General features: G+C 40.4%; 1 protein-coding gene and 1 long non-coding RNA gene across 2 annotated transcripts in view; one reads left to right on the top strand and one right to left on the bottom strand.

The window, feature by feature from the left end:
* The window catches only part of CD3H18orf63 (chromosome D3 C18orf63 homolog), a 29089-nt gene extending 19933 nt beyond the window's left edge, over nt 1-9156 (bottom strand). The window contains exons 1-6 of the mRNA XM_043559089.1: nt 8485-9156; nt 6372-6450; nt 4533-4589; nt 2319-2430; nt 1718-1759; nt 79-155 (exon numbers count right to left, since the gene is read on the bottom strand). Of these exons, the coding sequence (XP_043415024.1) occupies nt 79-155; nt 1718-1759; nt 2319-2430; nt 4533-4589; nt 6372-6450; nt 8485-8783 (666 nt within the window). The 5' untranslated portion in view covers nt 8784-9156. The remainder of the gene's footprint in view (nt 1-78; nt 156-1717; nt 1760-2318; nt 2431-4532; nt 4590-6371; nt 6451-8484) is intronic.
* A 1423-nt stretch (nt 9157-10579) lies between these two features.
* LOC122470067 lies at nt 10580-12722 on the top strand. Its single transcript, XR_006293813.1, has 2 exons — nt 10580-10882; nt 12187-12722. It is a non-coding gene; the product is annotated as an uncharacterized LOC122470067 (long non-coding RNA).
* Nucleotides 12723-15678: the final 2956 nt, after the last annotated feature.

The raw sequence follows: 15678 nt of genomic DNA, 5'->3' as shown, positions 1-15678 counted from the left end.
CTAGCATGTTGGTAATAATAATAGTACATTAAGTATATAATAAATCTAGTAAATTATAGAAATCAAAATATGTGGTACCTCAGGTGGTGGCAGTCTGATTGTGTAAGCTTCTATACTTAGACAAACTTGAGTTTCAGTTACATTGATGTCTAATACTGAAAATAAAATATTTAACTGTGAATTTTATGGAACTATTACCCCATTTTATCAAGTTAACTATTTTAGTAATGAAAGAAAGGACTTTAACTTAATTTATCCACGTTAGAAACTCAGTTAAGAATATGTATTTTTTCCTCATGTGGTAAAATTTTTAAAAATCACCATATAATATTTGAGAGTCTGCAGATGAGACAGAGGCCTGAAACAACACTGATATATGGGCATGTATGTGTTGAGGGGTCATAGGGCAGGGTTACAATAAAACAGCGAGTCATCCTACAGTTGAGTGAAAAATTCAATAAATACCTTTTACAAGCCTCATGTCTATTATTATATATTATATGTGAAAAATGGACACTGTCTTCTTAAATCAGGAGAGGTACCATGCCGAGCTCCTGACTTCATAGTCTTTTCCCAACAAATGCTTATCAATATACCAGCAGATAAAATACAGATTTCATAGAGACCCAAAGCTTCTACCTTGCTTTCTATAATTAAAATTACTTCTGGAAGTCAGAGAGTGGTTATCTTGGGAAGGGGTAGTACCTGGATGAAAGCATGAGGGGATTTCCAGGGAACTGGTTATGTTCTGTTTCTTGATCTGAGAACTGGTTATGAGGATATGTGTAGTCTGTGAAAATCCGATGAGCTAAATACACTTAACAATTTGTCAGTTTTGCTGTAGAATATTACATTTGGTAAAACTAAAAGAAAAACCGTAATACAAGAGTGAGGGATTTTGCTCTCTTAAACTTTTCTCTTTAATCTCTGGCAGCTATAGTGTCTTGACAGTGGGGATGAAACTGAATTCTGTAATGAACCCATTTATCCAGAGCTAGAGCACAGTGACTGCCACTGTCCAACTTAAAAATAAAACCAGTGTAAGGAAGGCAAATAGGCTTCAGCCTGAAAGTTAACTCAAAGCGAATAGTTTTGGATTAGAGGTGCTAGCTCAGGATTTAAGGCGATGAACAAATTGTGGTGAAAGCTACCATGATTGATCAATGTCTCCTTGGATTTAGGATTTCCACCTCTCTGCTCTCTCTAGACTACTGTTTAGGAACAGGTCTACCTGCCAAACAGCCATGCTTATCAATAACAAATTAGACTGTACTGTAAACTGTGTATTTTAGATCATCTTTGTCTCTTTAGACAATCTTTCTTTACTCTTTTAAGGAGAAGAATTGTGTTCTCATAAGCAATAAATCTTTTACTTACAACGATAGTAACAATTTTTAATTCTATGATTCTGGAAACTATACATTACAAATGCCTGTAGAATTAAATTCCTTCAGGGTCATAATTTTAACTAAGTAGAGAAATTAAAAATATAGATTTTATTCCAATTAAGAGAAGTTAACTTTTTCTCTTATAGGTAAGAACATATATTTTGACCCAGAGGTGATGTCCTGGGTAAATTGTGATTATATTAACAACCGATTCAATCATGACATAACCTAATCATTGATTGTAAACCCAACAATCGGTAACATTGTTTTATTTAACAACTGTTGACCATATTAATGTTTTATCTATTGACTTCTACATTTTTACTTACCAACAGCACTTTGCTTTCCCATCTGAGAAAGAAATTCTCGTCCTTAAAAAAATTCATAGGACATGCTTTATTATTATAACTTATAAATCATGCTTGATAAATTATCAAAGCTAAGCAAAATATTTTAAAATGCAGTTTTACACAAAGGAATATCCAAAGACAGTTCGGAAAAAAATACAATCACTCAAAAAGTATCCAAGTTCAGAAATTCTTCTTTCTAATATTTATTTCCTGGCATAAAATACTTAGAAAATGGACAGACCTCAACACAAAATCCAGAAGAGCCTTTTGATTCCAACAATGTTGGTAATTTGTGTTCATTTTATCATAATTCTCCATAACTTATAGTTATTCCTTTCCAAACACCAAGTATTATATAATTTTTAAAAATTATTTGAAAAAACATCAGTAGGCCTCTGGATACCATCCTAAGTAAGGAGAGGACATTTATATTGTTGTGGACTTGCCTAAGAAGGCTTAGTTGGGGTGAAACTTTAAAAACTATTCCCTCAAAATGATATATCTTGAAATTTAAAATAGATGCCCATAATAGAAATAATCTAGTTCAGAAACCCCTGATGACTGAAAGAGATAAAGTCACCTTGCACCAAGAGATGGCCAGTTTTATTCCAGGCTGGAGCAAGCCTAGCCATGAGTGAGTATGAAAGGCAGTTTTGAAGAATTACAGGGATTACTCTCTGTGGAGCCTCCACCTAAACATATTAAAGAAAAAACATGGGCAAATTCACAGCAATTGGCATGCCCCTGTAAACTCAAAGAAAATGTTTGTTTAGATCACCACCAAACAAACTGGGTTATTTGGGATATGAGTTATAGTCATCACTATAGGTAATCCTATCTTGTTCTAAAGTTAAAGAAGTGTTAAAACATATTTGCTTTGAAACCAGGAAGACTATCATGCTACAATGCCCAAATTCTCCCTCCTTATCCTGGCCCAATAAACCTAAACTTTTGAACTCCTGTGCTAGGTAGGACCTTACACTTTACTTTGTATGTTGCTTTGCACAGAGGAAACCAGCCCAGAACTATACTATAATAATTTTCCTTGTTGTTCACTTTAATTCAACATCAGAAAACAATTAAATACTTACATAGGCACACATGAAACCAGCACCCTGTCTCTACTTGTAGAGAATTTTGAAAAATCACAACTTTTACCTCTGAGTAGTAAGAAGTAATAGGCTCAGATTTATCCTCCCCCTGGAATAACTAAAAAACTGGGCAAGTTATATGAAACAATGGTTCACCAGACACTGGACATCTAGCAATAAAGACAAGCAATCCTTAAGAGACGGGAAACCTACAATTACCTCCTGTGTATTGATTAAGGAGGGTTTCTAGGCTGTGGTGCAGGGAAGGAGAACCCTGGAAGAGCCATGGGTTCCCTTCATTGAGGAGCCAGCTGAGAGTCCAAGAAGCCAAGTGAGCTGGTGTTGAGGGCAAAGCATTAGAGGGAGAGAACTGAACAGAGAGCAAACTCTGAGATCAGCAGAGTCTGTCTTGAGTCATCAGCTAAGTACGGATTAGCACGTACATGTAAGGAAAATACCCAGGGCTGAGGAAAGAACCAAGGTTGTTTTCTATACAAATATCCTTGCAAATATAGCCTAGAAGAAGATGCTGCCATTGCTTCTCTTAGCAAGACATGCCAAGGAGAATTGTCTCCCAAAGATTATTCACCCCTCATTTTTGTGACCTTTTGGTCTGGTGAATTTTCCCAGAATATAAGTAACTAATTTGCTGGCAAGGAAGAAGACCAAATCTGTTCAATTTGTTTCACAGATATTTTAATTAAGGATACTATCAATAGGACTTCAAGCAGCAGGATGAGGCCAACTTGCAACATTAAACTCAAACATGAACCCAGAGAAAGACCATATTTGGGGCCATAAAATAAGCCTCAATAAATTAAAAAAAGGTTCAAGTTATACAAAACACGCTCTCTAACTACAATTAAATTAGAAAACAATAATAGAAGTAGCCTTGGAAAATCCCCAAATATATGGAAACTACATAACACATTTCTAACCCATAGTTCAAAGAAGAAATCAAAGGAGAATTAGAGAAAAAATAAAAACAAAACATATATTTTACAGAAAATCTGTAGCACTAAATGTCTCTATATTAGAAAAGAATGTTCTCAAATCAATGACCTCAGCTTCCACCTGAAGCAACTAAAACATGAAGAGTAAACTAAACCCAAAATAAGCATAAGAAAACAAATAATGAAGACCAAAATGAATATCAATGACATACAAAACAGCAAAACAACTGAGAAAATCTGCAAAACCAAAAGCTTGTTTTTTGCAATCAATAAGCTTGCTAAGCCTCTAGGAAGACTGATTAGGGAGGGGGGAAAAAAAGACACATGTTACCAGTATCAGGATGAGAGAGGTAACATCACTACAGATTCTACAGCAAAGGAAATTAAGGGAGTATTAGAAGCAACTTTATGTCAGTACAAGTGACAAGTTAGAGGAAATGAACACATTCCTTGAATTAGATAACTTGAATAGTTCTATTATCTATTAATGATATTGAAATTATAGTTAAAAACCTTCCCACAAGGAAAATGCCTGACCCTGATAATTTGATTGATGAATTTTATCAAGAATTTATGGAAGAAATAATAAAAATTCGACACAAACTTCAAAAGCCAAAAAGGCAGGTTCTTTCACATGCATGGCAATAACTTATGAGAAAGATAGTTTAAGTTTTGTTTGATGACAAAAAGAAGTTGAATACAAAATCATTATAAATAGTATTTGGAATTATTATTCTCTTAAGAACTTACTTTAGCTCCGTGTTTTTCAATATAGGCATTAAGTTTTCCAGCTTTATAAAATGGTATCTACAACAAGAAAACAACAAAAATCCACATTTATAAAAATTACTTAAATATACTATTAAATAAAGAAATACAAAAAGAATTTAAACATTATACAGCAGAGGACACATCATCAGGCCATCATCCTAACAGTTCCTATGTGTTGGAGAAGCAAGTGATAATCGTTCTCTCCCTAAAACAGAATCTGTAGGTACATTCTCAAAGTTAAGAAAGCCTTTTTGGGAGTGATACAAACCTAGAAAAAGAAAAGGCTAATACATTTCTATAATATTTAACATCTCTCTTAACACACAGTAAATTTCTAGGCATGAATAAAGAAAATGGACACAACGGTAAGATCAAGAGAAAGTTCAAAAGGCCAAAGTGCTTTAACTAACCAATGAAAGACACAGAAATTCAAAGAAGATACTATTTTTAACCTAACAGATTGGCAGATATGTAAAGGCTGCTAATATCTAGTGTTTATGAGGATATGGAAATACGGTTCTCTCAATATACTCTTTATGAAAATGCCATCCAGCACAAGCTTTTCAGAGAGTAATTTAGCATTATCTAGATTATAGTATAAAATGTATAAATATATATAGTATAAAATGCACTGCAATCCCTCTTCTAGGAATTTAACCCATAGAAACTTCCAGACCAATAAAAATGATATAATTTCAATGATGCTTTCTGAAGCACTATGGTAGTACAACTAGAAATTCAGACGTGCATTAGAAAATATTAACTAAATTATTATACACCAATACAATAAAATATTTCACAGCCTCAACCATGAAACAGAATAACATCCAGGAGAGGCTGTTCAAGGGGAAATGGATGGCAAGTTTAAAATAGTATGTGTAATAATTCCATTTTCTACTTTAAATATAAAAAAATTACGTAATATCTTTGTAAGAAAGCAAAACATATTTTTATATGCCTGCTTTCCTCTTAGTATTCTTGCCAAAATTAGGATATTTGAATTTATGAGAACTCTGAAACAATGTCCTCCTTGTTCCATAAAGATTTTCAGGCAGAAAAGAACACAAATAAGAGTTATTAGTGTTTACTTGTCTACGAACAGCTTATCCTTCTTAAAAATGATATCAAGAATGAAAAGACAAGATGACTATATAACCATATAACATAGAAGAAAAAATAAAGGAACTAAAAGTTTATTGATAGCTTATTAATATTAATAAATGTTCATTTCACTGGATTCTGAGGAAATGAAATCTGAGAGTAAGAGGATCTTTTCTCAAAGATTTTTGACAAAAATCACAGAATAATATAATTTTTATAAAGATTTTTGGCATTTCATTATCATTCCCAGTAACATACAGCACTGGGAAAATTCATTCTAATTTTATTAAGTGTAAAAAAAAATTTTTAAATACAGTTTCCAAATTAAAAACACTGTCGATCTAAGTCCTTTAAAAACAATTGGACATATGTTGGAATGGGAAACTTCTTCCTTTACTTTAATGGAATTCTAAGGAAAAAAAATATAAGAAAAATATTAAGCCCATGCTATTTTTAAAAAATTATGCTATATTATTTTACTCATTCATAGTCTTTATCTTAGTATTTATGACAGAAAAAAATATTAAATTAGAACCATGAAAATGAATTTTAAATATCAGGTATATCAAAGTTAAAGTCTATAATTGATTCACTCAAACTATAATACAGGTAATTTGGCTTCATAAACCACATTCAATTTGAGCTATAATTAATTCTCTTATCAATATTGCTCCCAATAATTAGTAATAACACTTCATAAAATTTTAAAATACTAACCGCCATCACTACCCAAATTTGGTTTAATATTCCAGGCACAGGTGATGTAAGAATATCTTGGTGCAAAAACAGCAATTGCCTGTGGAGATGAAATGTATTAATTGTAAAGTGGATTTGCCCACTGTCTGGTTTCACTTTACCAGAACATTTAGAAAGTTGCTTAGTTCTATTCAAAAGTTTACATTTCTTCTAGGGAAGGACTGTGTTATAGACTTCTGTATCTCTCCCCACACTTAACATGGTAACTTGAATATTTAGGTATTCATCCAAGATTTAAGAATGTTAGGTTCCAAATATTGATATTAATATGAAAACATGTCCCTGCATCTGAGTTTCCCAATCTCTTTTATCTGTGAACTTAGATTCCTCATTTAAAACTCCATTTCTGTCCAAGTATAGATTTGAAGATGTCTAAACATTGTTAAGAATCCAGCTCTTTTAACTTCTGTTTCTTCTGTTTTCCTTTTTTTAAGTGGTGATCAGGAGGCATTAGAGACAAGACTGTAAGGATTCATCTATCAGTGAAGTTATCAAATACTTCACCGTTACAACTATCGACTGAATGCTTTTCCTTTAAAAAGAAAATTTTTTCCAAGCCAAATTGAAGAGGGTGGTTGTTTCAGTTTAGCATTCAACAGCCAAATGAACTCATAACAACAATCATCACAATTGAAATTACCATCAATTTTGTTTCAAAGATCAAGGAAAAGGTGGATAAAACATGAAAGGGACTAGAAACGGAAATATGAAAAATTTCAAAATTCATCATCAGGAAAACAAACTTTAAAAGACATGGGTGTGTGTGTGGGGAGCGGGGAGGGGTTTCCTCAAAAAGTAAGATGGGCCAACCTGTTTCTCCTCAGAACGCTGGTGCAGAACCAAGTGCAGCAAGCACTTGATTTTTGCAGTGCCTGCCTTTGTCTGACATAGTGAAGTCTCCTCTCAATCTGTCCCAGCCTCTTTGTCAGCTACTGGGACTGAGTCAAGACATCCCACTCTGTGGGCATGGTTTGAGAGTAAACAGCAGAAAATCTCTGGTTTTCCACCTATTTGTTTCCAAAAGGAGTCGCAGGTAAATGTTCAATAGGTTTCAAATTACACCTTAGCAGGAAGGGTACAGGCTCCTGGATGCACTTGAGTGGGAGAATATACAAAGGGAAGAAGGAAAGTTTTGTAATTAAGAACAAAATGGGGAGGACAACTCGAGAGTGTCTTCTTTATTTCTGGCTCCTAGCAATATTCTGTCTGCTCCTCTGCAAGAAAGGCAGCTACACATGTAATCTTGTCATGTATTCTAAGAGTCCTTCTTTGAGCACCTCAAACAATTTAAGGGACTAATACATGCTGGGTCCTCAGCAATCATGGAGTTATACTTTAGGCTTCAACCAAACTGTTTTTCAGACTACCTTGGGTCAGATATTTCAAGATAGTTCTTGGAGAAACAGTCTTCAGAAGTGATCTTATGCTGACCCGAAAATTAAGAGAAACTGTCATCTGAAGTGTTTACAGTATCTCCTAAAGTGTCCATAAACAGTAGGCACTCAATAAATATTTATTAATTTCTATCTCTAAGTTTTGGGGAGTCTGATCTAATTCATCAATGTCTGTAAAAAATTTAAATTAAGAACATCACACAAGAAGTCACAACTATAAAAACTCAATAGTGTGATATCCCATCTCAAGTATTTTAAGTCCTTCCCCAAATGTAATCCGATATACCTGGTCAGAAGAAAACTGAATTCCTTTATTTAAAACTATATACACAGATTGAGTAGAAGAGTAGTTTGCTTTAAAGGGGATACTTCTTTTTTGTGTGTGTGTGTGGTACTTTAACGTTTATTTATTTTTGAGACAGAGAGAGACACAGCATGAACGGGGGAGGGGCAGAGAGAGAGAGGGAGACACAGAATCAGAAGCAGGCTCCAGGCTCTGAGCCATCAGCCCAGAGCCCGACGCGGGGCTCGAACTCACGGACCGCGAGATCGTGACCTGGCTGAAGTCGGACGCTTAACCGACTGCGCCACCCAGGCGCCCCAAAAGGAGATACTTCTAAAACAGCGCGTATAAGTCTCAAAAAATTTAGAAAGCCTCAGTCATAAAGTGTACTTTTTACCTGCACATCTTCATTTGCGTACTCCTAATCTCAGTATCCGCCACCCCATTACTCAGTATTATCCTGACAGCACAGAGTTTGTGTAAATCTGGAGATGTGATGAAGAACAATGATGGCTGCCTCGAATCATTCATATTTTCCTGTCGACTGAATGTCTCAGCTATCAGGCCTTTAAAGATAAACAACAATAAAGCGGTGATAAATGCTCTTACCAATACGGATTTAATACCAACCCACCACAGAATATTTGCTATTGTGTTGGAATAAGTCAGTAAAAACAAATGAGCAGACTTCAGCATTTAAATATCACTAACATTTTATCTTTAAGAATTTTTTACCTGCTAGAACTTTTTGGTACAAGTTTTATTAAGATGTAATGCAAATAACCTCCAACTCACCTATTTATATTATACAATTCAATGGTTTTTACTATGTTTGCCATTATGCAACCATCACAGTACACATTAGAAAATTTTCATCATTTCAAAAAGATGATCTAGAATTTTAAGCCCGAAGTTTTATATCCTAAATAATTTGAATATAGTAATACGAAAAGCAGCTATTTAAATGCCTCCTCTAATCTAGGTACTAGATCTATTTCTATCACATTGTCTTTATTTAATAAACTTCTCTAATGTTCCTATTTTTTTAACATTTATTTGACAGAGAGAAAAACAGAGCATGAACAGGTGAGGGGCAGGGAGAGAGGGAGGCACAGAATCCAAGGCAGGCTCCAGGCTCCGAGCTGTCAGCACAGAGCCTGATGCGGGGCTCGAACTCACGAGCCGTGAGACCATGACCTGAGCCGAAGTCAGATGCTGAACCGACTGAGCCACCCAGGCGCCCCTGTGTTGTGCATATTTTAAAGAAGTTCAGTCAAAGACATAGGCGAAAATTTGTGATTCGCTACTTTTATTTCTAAAACGCATTTCCCACGAAAATGACTTTGTCGTTCTTCCTTTAAATATCTTCTGGCAGATGGGGCGCCTGGGTGGCTCAGTCAGTCAAGCCTCTGACTCTTGGGTTCCACTCAGGTCACGATCTCCGGGTTTCTGAGTTCCACGGGGCTCTTTGCTGTCAGCCTGTGGGCTTCAGATCCTCTGTCCCCATCTCTCCGCCCCTCGAGCAGTCCCCCTCCTCTTCCGCCTGCCTTCAAAGACTAGCCAGAAAAAAGCACGCAAACCGCACTGCTCTGTTCAGGAGCGCGCAAAAATCTGCTTTTCGAGTTCGCGACCAGGACAAGTCGCAGATAGAGAGCGTCTTCTCTTTCCCGGATCCCCTGCCGCCGGCGCTCACGTGTCGTTCGGGAACCGCGGTACCACACTGCCCTCCCTCGGGGCGATCACCCAGCAGCAGGGGCCCGCCCTCGACGGCTCGCAGAGCCCACTGGCAAGCAAGCCTGGCCCCGGGGCCGGGGTCTGAGCAGCCCGCGGCCTGTGGGGCCCGCGGGCCAAACTGCGGCCCGGAGGCTAGAGGACCGCGGTGGAAACACGGCCAAGGTCTTCGTTCGGCTGAAATCCAGGGTGTAAGCGCCGACCCTGGGACTAACCCGTCAAAAAAGGTGCCCTGAAGATTGGGACCTGGGGTCCGTCCTCCCGCCCACCCCCACCTCCGCCATCACCACTGGCCCACACGGTCTGCTCGCGCTGCTCCGGGCGCTGGCACGGGGTCCCCCCTTCCCCCAGCCGCCCCGTATCGCTTCCTGGCGGGGAACCACGTCCGGGAGCACGTTTTTAAAACCCGTGGAAGCCACGGCCTCCCGAGGGAGAAGCACGAGCCTTCTCCCTTCTCGCGGGAGGGGAGACGGCAGGGCCTGCAGCGGCCTCCCCGCTCCCTGCCCGGCTCCCTCACCCCTCTGTCTCCCGGTCGGCCCGGGTTCGCCTTCGAGGGCCGTTCGCCTCCCGGCCTCAGGGCCCGCGCTCCTCAGCCGCCTCTCCCGCGCTCCCCTCTCTGCCCTCCCAGCGTGCCCCGCGCCCCACACGCTCCCGGCGTGCCCCGAGCGTCCCGGCCTGCCGCGTGTCACGTGCGCAGCCCGCCCCACCTATCGGGTGCTCCCGGCGTGCCCCGGGCGCCCAGCGTTTCCCGCCTACGTTGCTGACGCCTGCGCCCGCCCGGCGTCCGGGACGGGCCGGGGTTGACGTCCGCGGGGCTCAAGCGCGAGGCCCGGCGGCCCCGGAGGAAGCGCACGGCCGTGTGGGCGGAGTGCGGCCGTGGGGGAGCCGCAGGCGCCGACGCCGTGCGGGCCGCTTTCCCGGCCCTCACAGAGGCAAGCGAGCCTTTTGTGTCGCCCGCAAGGCCCGCGGTGGCCGAATCGGCCCTGGCCGGAACGTTCTGCCGCGTGCCGCGGAGAGGCAGCAGGGCGCAGGCGCCTTAGGCGTGCCTCCCGTCCGTTTGGCAGGTATTTATTAAGCGCCTGCTGTGTGCCTGGAGCTTTTCCAGGAGTTAGCGACGGGGCGTTAAGCAAACAGCATTCTGTGGCGTCGTGGACCTCACACGTTGCTTGCGTCTCACAAGATCCTGTTCCTCGAGGGACAGGAAATGGGATAAATGAGCAACATACGAGGATGGGAGATGGTGCTAGGCGCATGGGAGAAACATAACGCGGGGCCGGGAAGACGGAGTGTGGGGAGAGGCGGTGACAGAGGCCAGGAGGCCTCGTGGAGAAGGCGACACGGGAGTAAGACATGAAGGCGGTTGGAGTGGGTGGCGACTCGGATGTTAGGGGACAAGGTTGTGGGGCAGAGGAGAGCGAGTGCAAGGGCCTGAGGCAGGAGGTGACCAGGGGTGCAGCGGGTCCGGAGAGGTTGAAGCCGAAGCCGGACAGCGGGTATCAGGCCTAAGCTGTGCATGTTGTAATAGGCGCACCGGGCTGCTGTGCTCAGAGGGGGCTGCTGGGGACACAGGGACAGGGAGGAGAGTGGTCAGGAGGCAATGGCAGTAATCCGGGAGAGAGAGGGGATGTGCTAGGTTCAGGAGAGGGCCGACGAGGTTGGATTGGGCTGTGAAGCTACTTGAAGTTATACCTAATTCTTTTTGGGTTTTTTTAGGTTGATCTGGAGACACAGAGACAGAATCGGCGGGGGGAGGGGCAGGGACAGAGAGGGAAAGAATGCTGGCAGGGTCCAAACTGTCAGTGCGCAGGGCTGAGGCGGGCCTTGAACTCAACAAACGCTGAGATCATGACCTGGGTGGGAATCAAGGGTCCGACACGTAACCGACTGAGCCATCCAGGCGCCCCAAGATACTTGAAGTTAAATCTAATACATTTTGGACATGGTATGATGTGAGGTCTGAGAGAGAGGAGTCAAGCTTCACTCCAAGGCTTTTGTACTAATGACTTGGGAGGATAGGGTTGCCATCATCTGAGAGGGGGATGACCGTGGGAGGAGCAAGTTTGGGGATGAAGATCAACACGAGTTCCGTTCTGGACATGTTGACCTTGAGAAGTGAAGAGGAGGAGGTCCCGGGAAAGATGTGTGTGTAATAGATGGTATTTAAAACCCCGAGGGCCGCCTGGGGGGCTCCGTCCGTTAAGCCTCCAAATTCGGCTCAGGTCATGATCTCACAGCTCCTGAGTCCAAGCCCCGCGTCGGGCTCTGTGCTGACAGCTCAGAGCCTGGAGCCTGCTTCCGATTCTGTGTCTCTGTCTCTCTCTGCCCCTCCCCTGCTCACGCTCTGTCTCTTTTCTCTCTCAAAAATCAGCATTAAAAAAAAAGCTAATCTTAAAAGAATAAAATAAAATAGAGCCACAAGACCAGATCACCGAGAGAGTGTAGGAAGAAAAGAAGCCCTTACACTGAATCCTGGTAGACTCCAATAGAAGTTCCTGGAGAAGAGGAGGAACCTCTTGTGTGGAATGCCAGCATATTTTTTATTAAGCAAAGAGCCATTTTTCAACTTCACATCTTACCAGGTTCCGGAAGTTCTATCGTAAAAGGATGAGATTTCGTTTCGTGATTGATGTTTGATCTGTTGGAATCATTACTTATTTTGTATTTGCAAAATAAGCTTTGGCAAAGAGGAGTCCTTTTAGGTATATTCCTAACTCATTGAGAAAGTGCTCAATACTTAATTGTTTGGTTACTTATCACCAGCTGGGAGATCATAGTAAGTAATTAATTATCACGAGATTGATGAGCAAAATCAGCGCCCTATGACAAATGTAGTTTGCAACATTAAGTGAACAAAATAAAATCTTCTGTAACAAACATTCCAACAAATAAACTTTTTGTCCTAAACTTTTATACTCTGGTTTTATGTCAGCAATCATTGGAATTATTAAACCGCTGGAGATTACAGAAAAGCTCTTTATCCTACCTGGGATATACACATAGGGAAAAAAACAACTGCATGAAGACAATGTCAAAAATAAATATAGATTCAGCTTACATCTAACAATAAATGCATATTTCTCCCTGGTCTTTCTTATATATTTAAATAAAGATAAACCTAGTGTTCCTCATTCTGAAAAGCACACCTGTCAACACTTCCTGTTCTTAATATCTCTGCTATTGAACTTACAGCCTCTGATTTCAACAATTTTAACACGGCAGAATTAAAAATACTTGAAATCACGTAACACCCAAGTACTAAATATCCAGTTCTATTCCATGAAGGTGAAATACTGCTTTTTGTGAAAACATGGACAAATCTTTCAAAATGTGAGTAAGTCATAAGTAGACAGTTTTATGGTTTTTTGAAAATGCCCATCCTTGTTTACCCACCAGTCATATCTAAAAATAGAACATTACCTTCATGCATCTCCAACATTCCCCTTCATGCCTTCTCCCAGCCATTTACCCACTTCTTCCAGAAGTAATCACTGTCCCAACTGCGAAAATTGTAAGTTAATCTTGTTAATTTTGAACATTTCTATTAATGGAAGCATACAACATGAATTCTTTTATGTCTAGCTTCGCTCATAAACATGTCCATGAGATCCATATTGTTGAGAGTAGGAGTGTCTTATTTTCATTACTTACATTTCATTTCCATTACATAATGGATAATGTTCCATTGTGTGTGTATATGCTTCATTTTATCCTTTCTGAGGTTAAATGGGCAATTAGATTGCTGCCAGTTTGGGATTATTATGAAGAATGTTGTGAAGAGAATTATTAAGAAAAAAAGTCTGGGGCACCTGGGTGGCCCAGTCGGGCGTCTGACTTCGGCTCAGGTCATGATCTCATGGTCTGTGGGTTCGAGCCCCATGTCAGGCTGTGTGCTGACAGCTCAGAACCTGGAGCCTGCTTCGGATTCTGTGTCTCCCTCTCTGCCCCTCCCCTGCTCACGTTCTGCCTTTCTCTCTCTCTGTCTCTCAAAAATAAAATAAAACATTAAAAAGAAAAATGTCCTAGAAGGCTACATACATTGTAATCCCATTTTTGTAAAGCTCAGTAGTTCTCCAAGCAAAGCTAAACAATGGGGGCTCCTGGATGACTCAGTCGGTTAAGTGTCTGACTCCAGGTTTTGGCTTAGGTCATGATCTCATGGTTTCATGAGTTCAAACCCCATGTCGGGCTCTGTGTTGGCAGCACAGAGGAGCCAGGTTGGGATTCTCTTTCTCCCTCTTTCTCTGCCCCTCGCCCACTCATGCTATCTCTGTCTCTCTCAAAATAAATAAACTTAAAGCTGAACAATGAATTATTGGTATATGTGCATAACTTTTTTCTACAAGCAAGGAAATGTTAAACACAATTCAGGATAATAATGATTTTTGGATGGCAGAAGGATGGGATATGGGAGGAACTGTAGTCCCCAAGTCAAGTGAAGGGTTCACTGGTGCTCATTTATAGTATTAAATTTCAAAACATATATGTACCTGCACTTATACCAAACATTAAATCATAATTTTTAATTAATAAGGCACATAATGTCATAGGACCAACCAGAATTTTTATCCTGGGAAAAACTTTACTGACAGAATACATTTTGATGACAAGCTTGTGGACAGGCTAATTTACCAGGTATATGAGTTACTTATGTTTCTGTTTATCACTCACAGGCATTCCAGATGGGAAAGAATCCTCTTAAAGATTCCACCTCCAGCTTGACTGAATGTATCTCTTTTATGATGATTAAGGTTGTTGCATTGTATTAAATCATATTTAAATTTTCTGGACATACAAAAATTAGGCCATTTTTTTGGGTAAGCTAGTACCACATGAAAATAAAGCCATTTATTTTTTAAAAAACAATTTTTTAATGTTTATTTTTGAGAGAGAGAGTATGTGAGCAGAGGAGGAGCAGAGAGAGAGGGGGACACAGAATCCAAAGAAGGCACCAGGCTCTGAACTGTCAGCACAGAGCCCAATGCAGGGCTCAAACTCACAAACTGTGAGATCATGACCTGAGCCAAAGTTAGACGCCCAACCAACTCAGCCACCCAGGCACCCCAGAAAATGAAGTCATTTCTAAGAAAGATTACGTGAGGAAGAGTCAGGTCTTTAGTCAGGAAGCTGGCAAATGATGATAAGCCCCAGGTGGGGGTTGAGGCTGTGTTTACCATGCACCTTTGCCTGGAATTTGAAGAGTTTGGATGTCTAAGATTGTATTTATGGGTAGAGCATAATCAGCTGTCCTCAAATATAAGGAGGGAGCCTGGGACTTACTGGGTGTGCACCTCATAATCACTTAAGGAGATTTGAGAATTTGACGAACTTATTGAATTAACATTGCTGCTTCATTTATTAAAGATGAATAGACTATATCAGGCTCTAGGATCATAGTACGTGGTGGTAAATTATTTTTTTGCTTCCTTTAGCAAAGTTCATTTGAATATTCTGGCCCTGCTATAAGAAAGCAAAGAGAGAGCTATTTATCCATATTTCTGCCAGAGTGCCGAGGAAGAGAGTAGGGTGATGGCAGGTGGCAGGGAGTGATACAGTAATCAGTGATAGAATCAGGAAAAGAAGGACACCTAGAGACTAATATTTACTTCCCTCTAGCATCAACCTTACAGGTCCTAAATGGTGTTTTTGTTCAGGTAGGTAACTTTCTGACATGGGGATTCCAGCTTGCAAGAACTCCATTGCCCTCTTCATCATTCACATTACTTGTACACTTATGTGGATGCATTGAGCACTTTGGGTAGGTCCTATATGTGCACATTGTTCATTTTAACTGTTACCATGCTGCTGCAGCAGTTAGACTCTCTCTGTTTCCTAGGCTGGGAAAGAAAGAAAACAATTTTAC

The sequence above is a fragment of the Prionailurus bengalensis genome, chromosome D3 (genome assembly GCF_016509475.1).
Source record: "Prionailurus bengalensis isolate Pbe53 chromosome D3, Fcat_Pben_1.1_paternal_pri, whole genome shotgun sequence".
NCBI lineage: Eukaryota > Metazoa > Chordata > Mammalia > Carnivora > Felidae > Prionailurus > Prionailurus bengalensis.
Note: the sequence above shows the minus strand (reverse complement) of the source record. Positions and strands in the feature narration are given on the sequence as shown.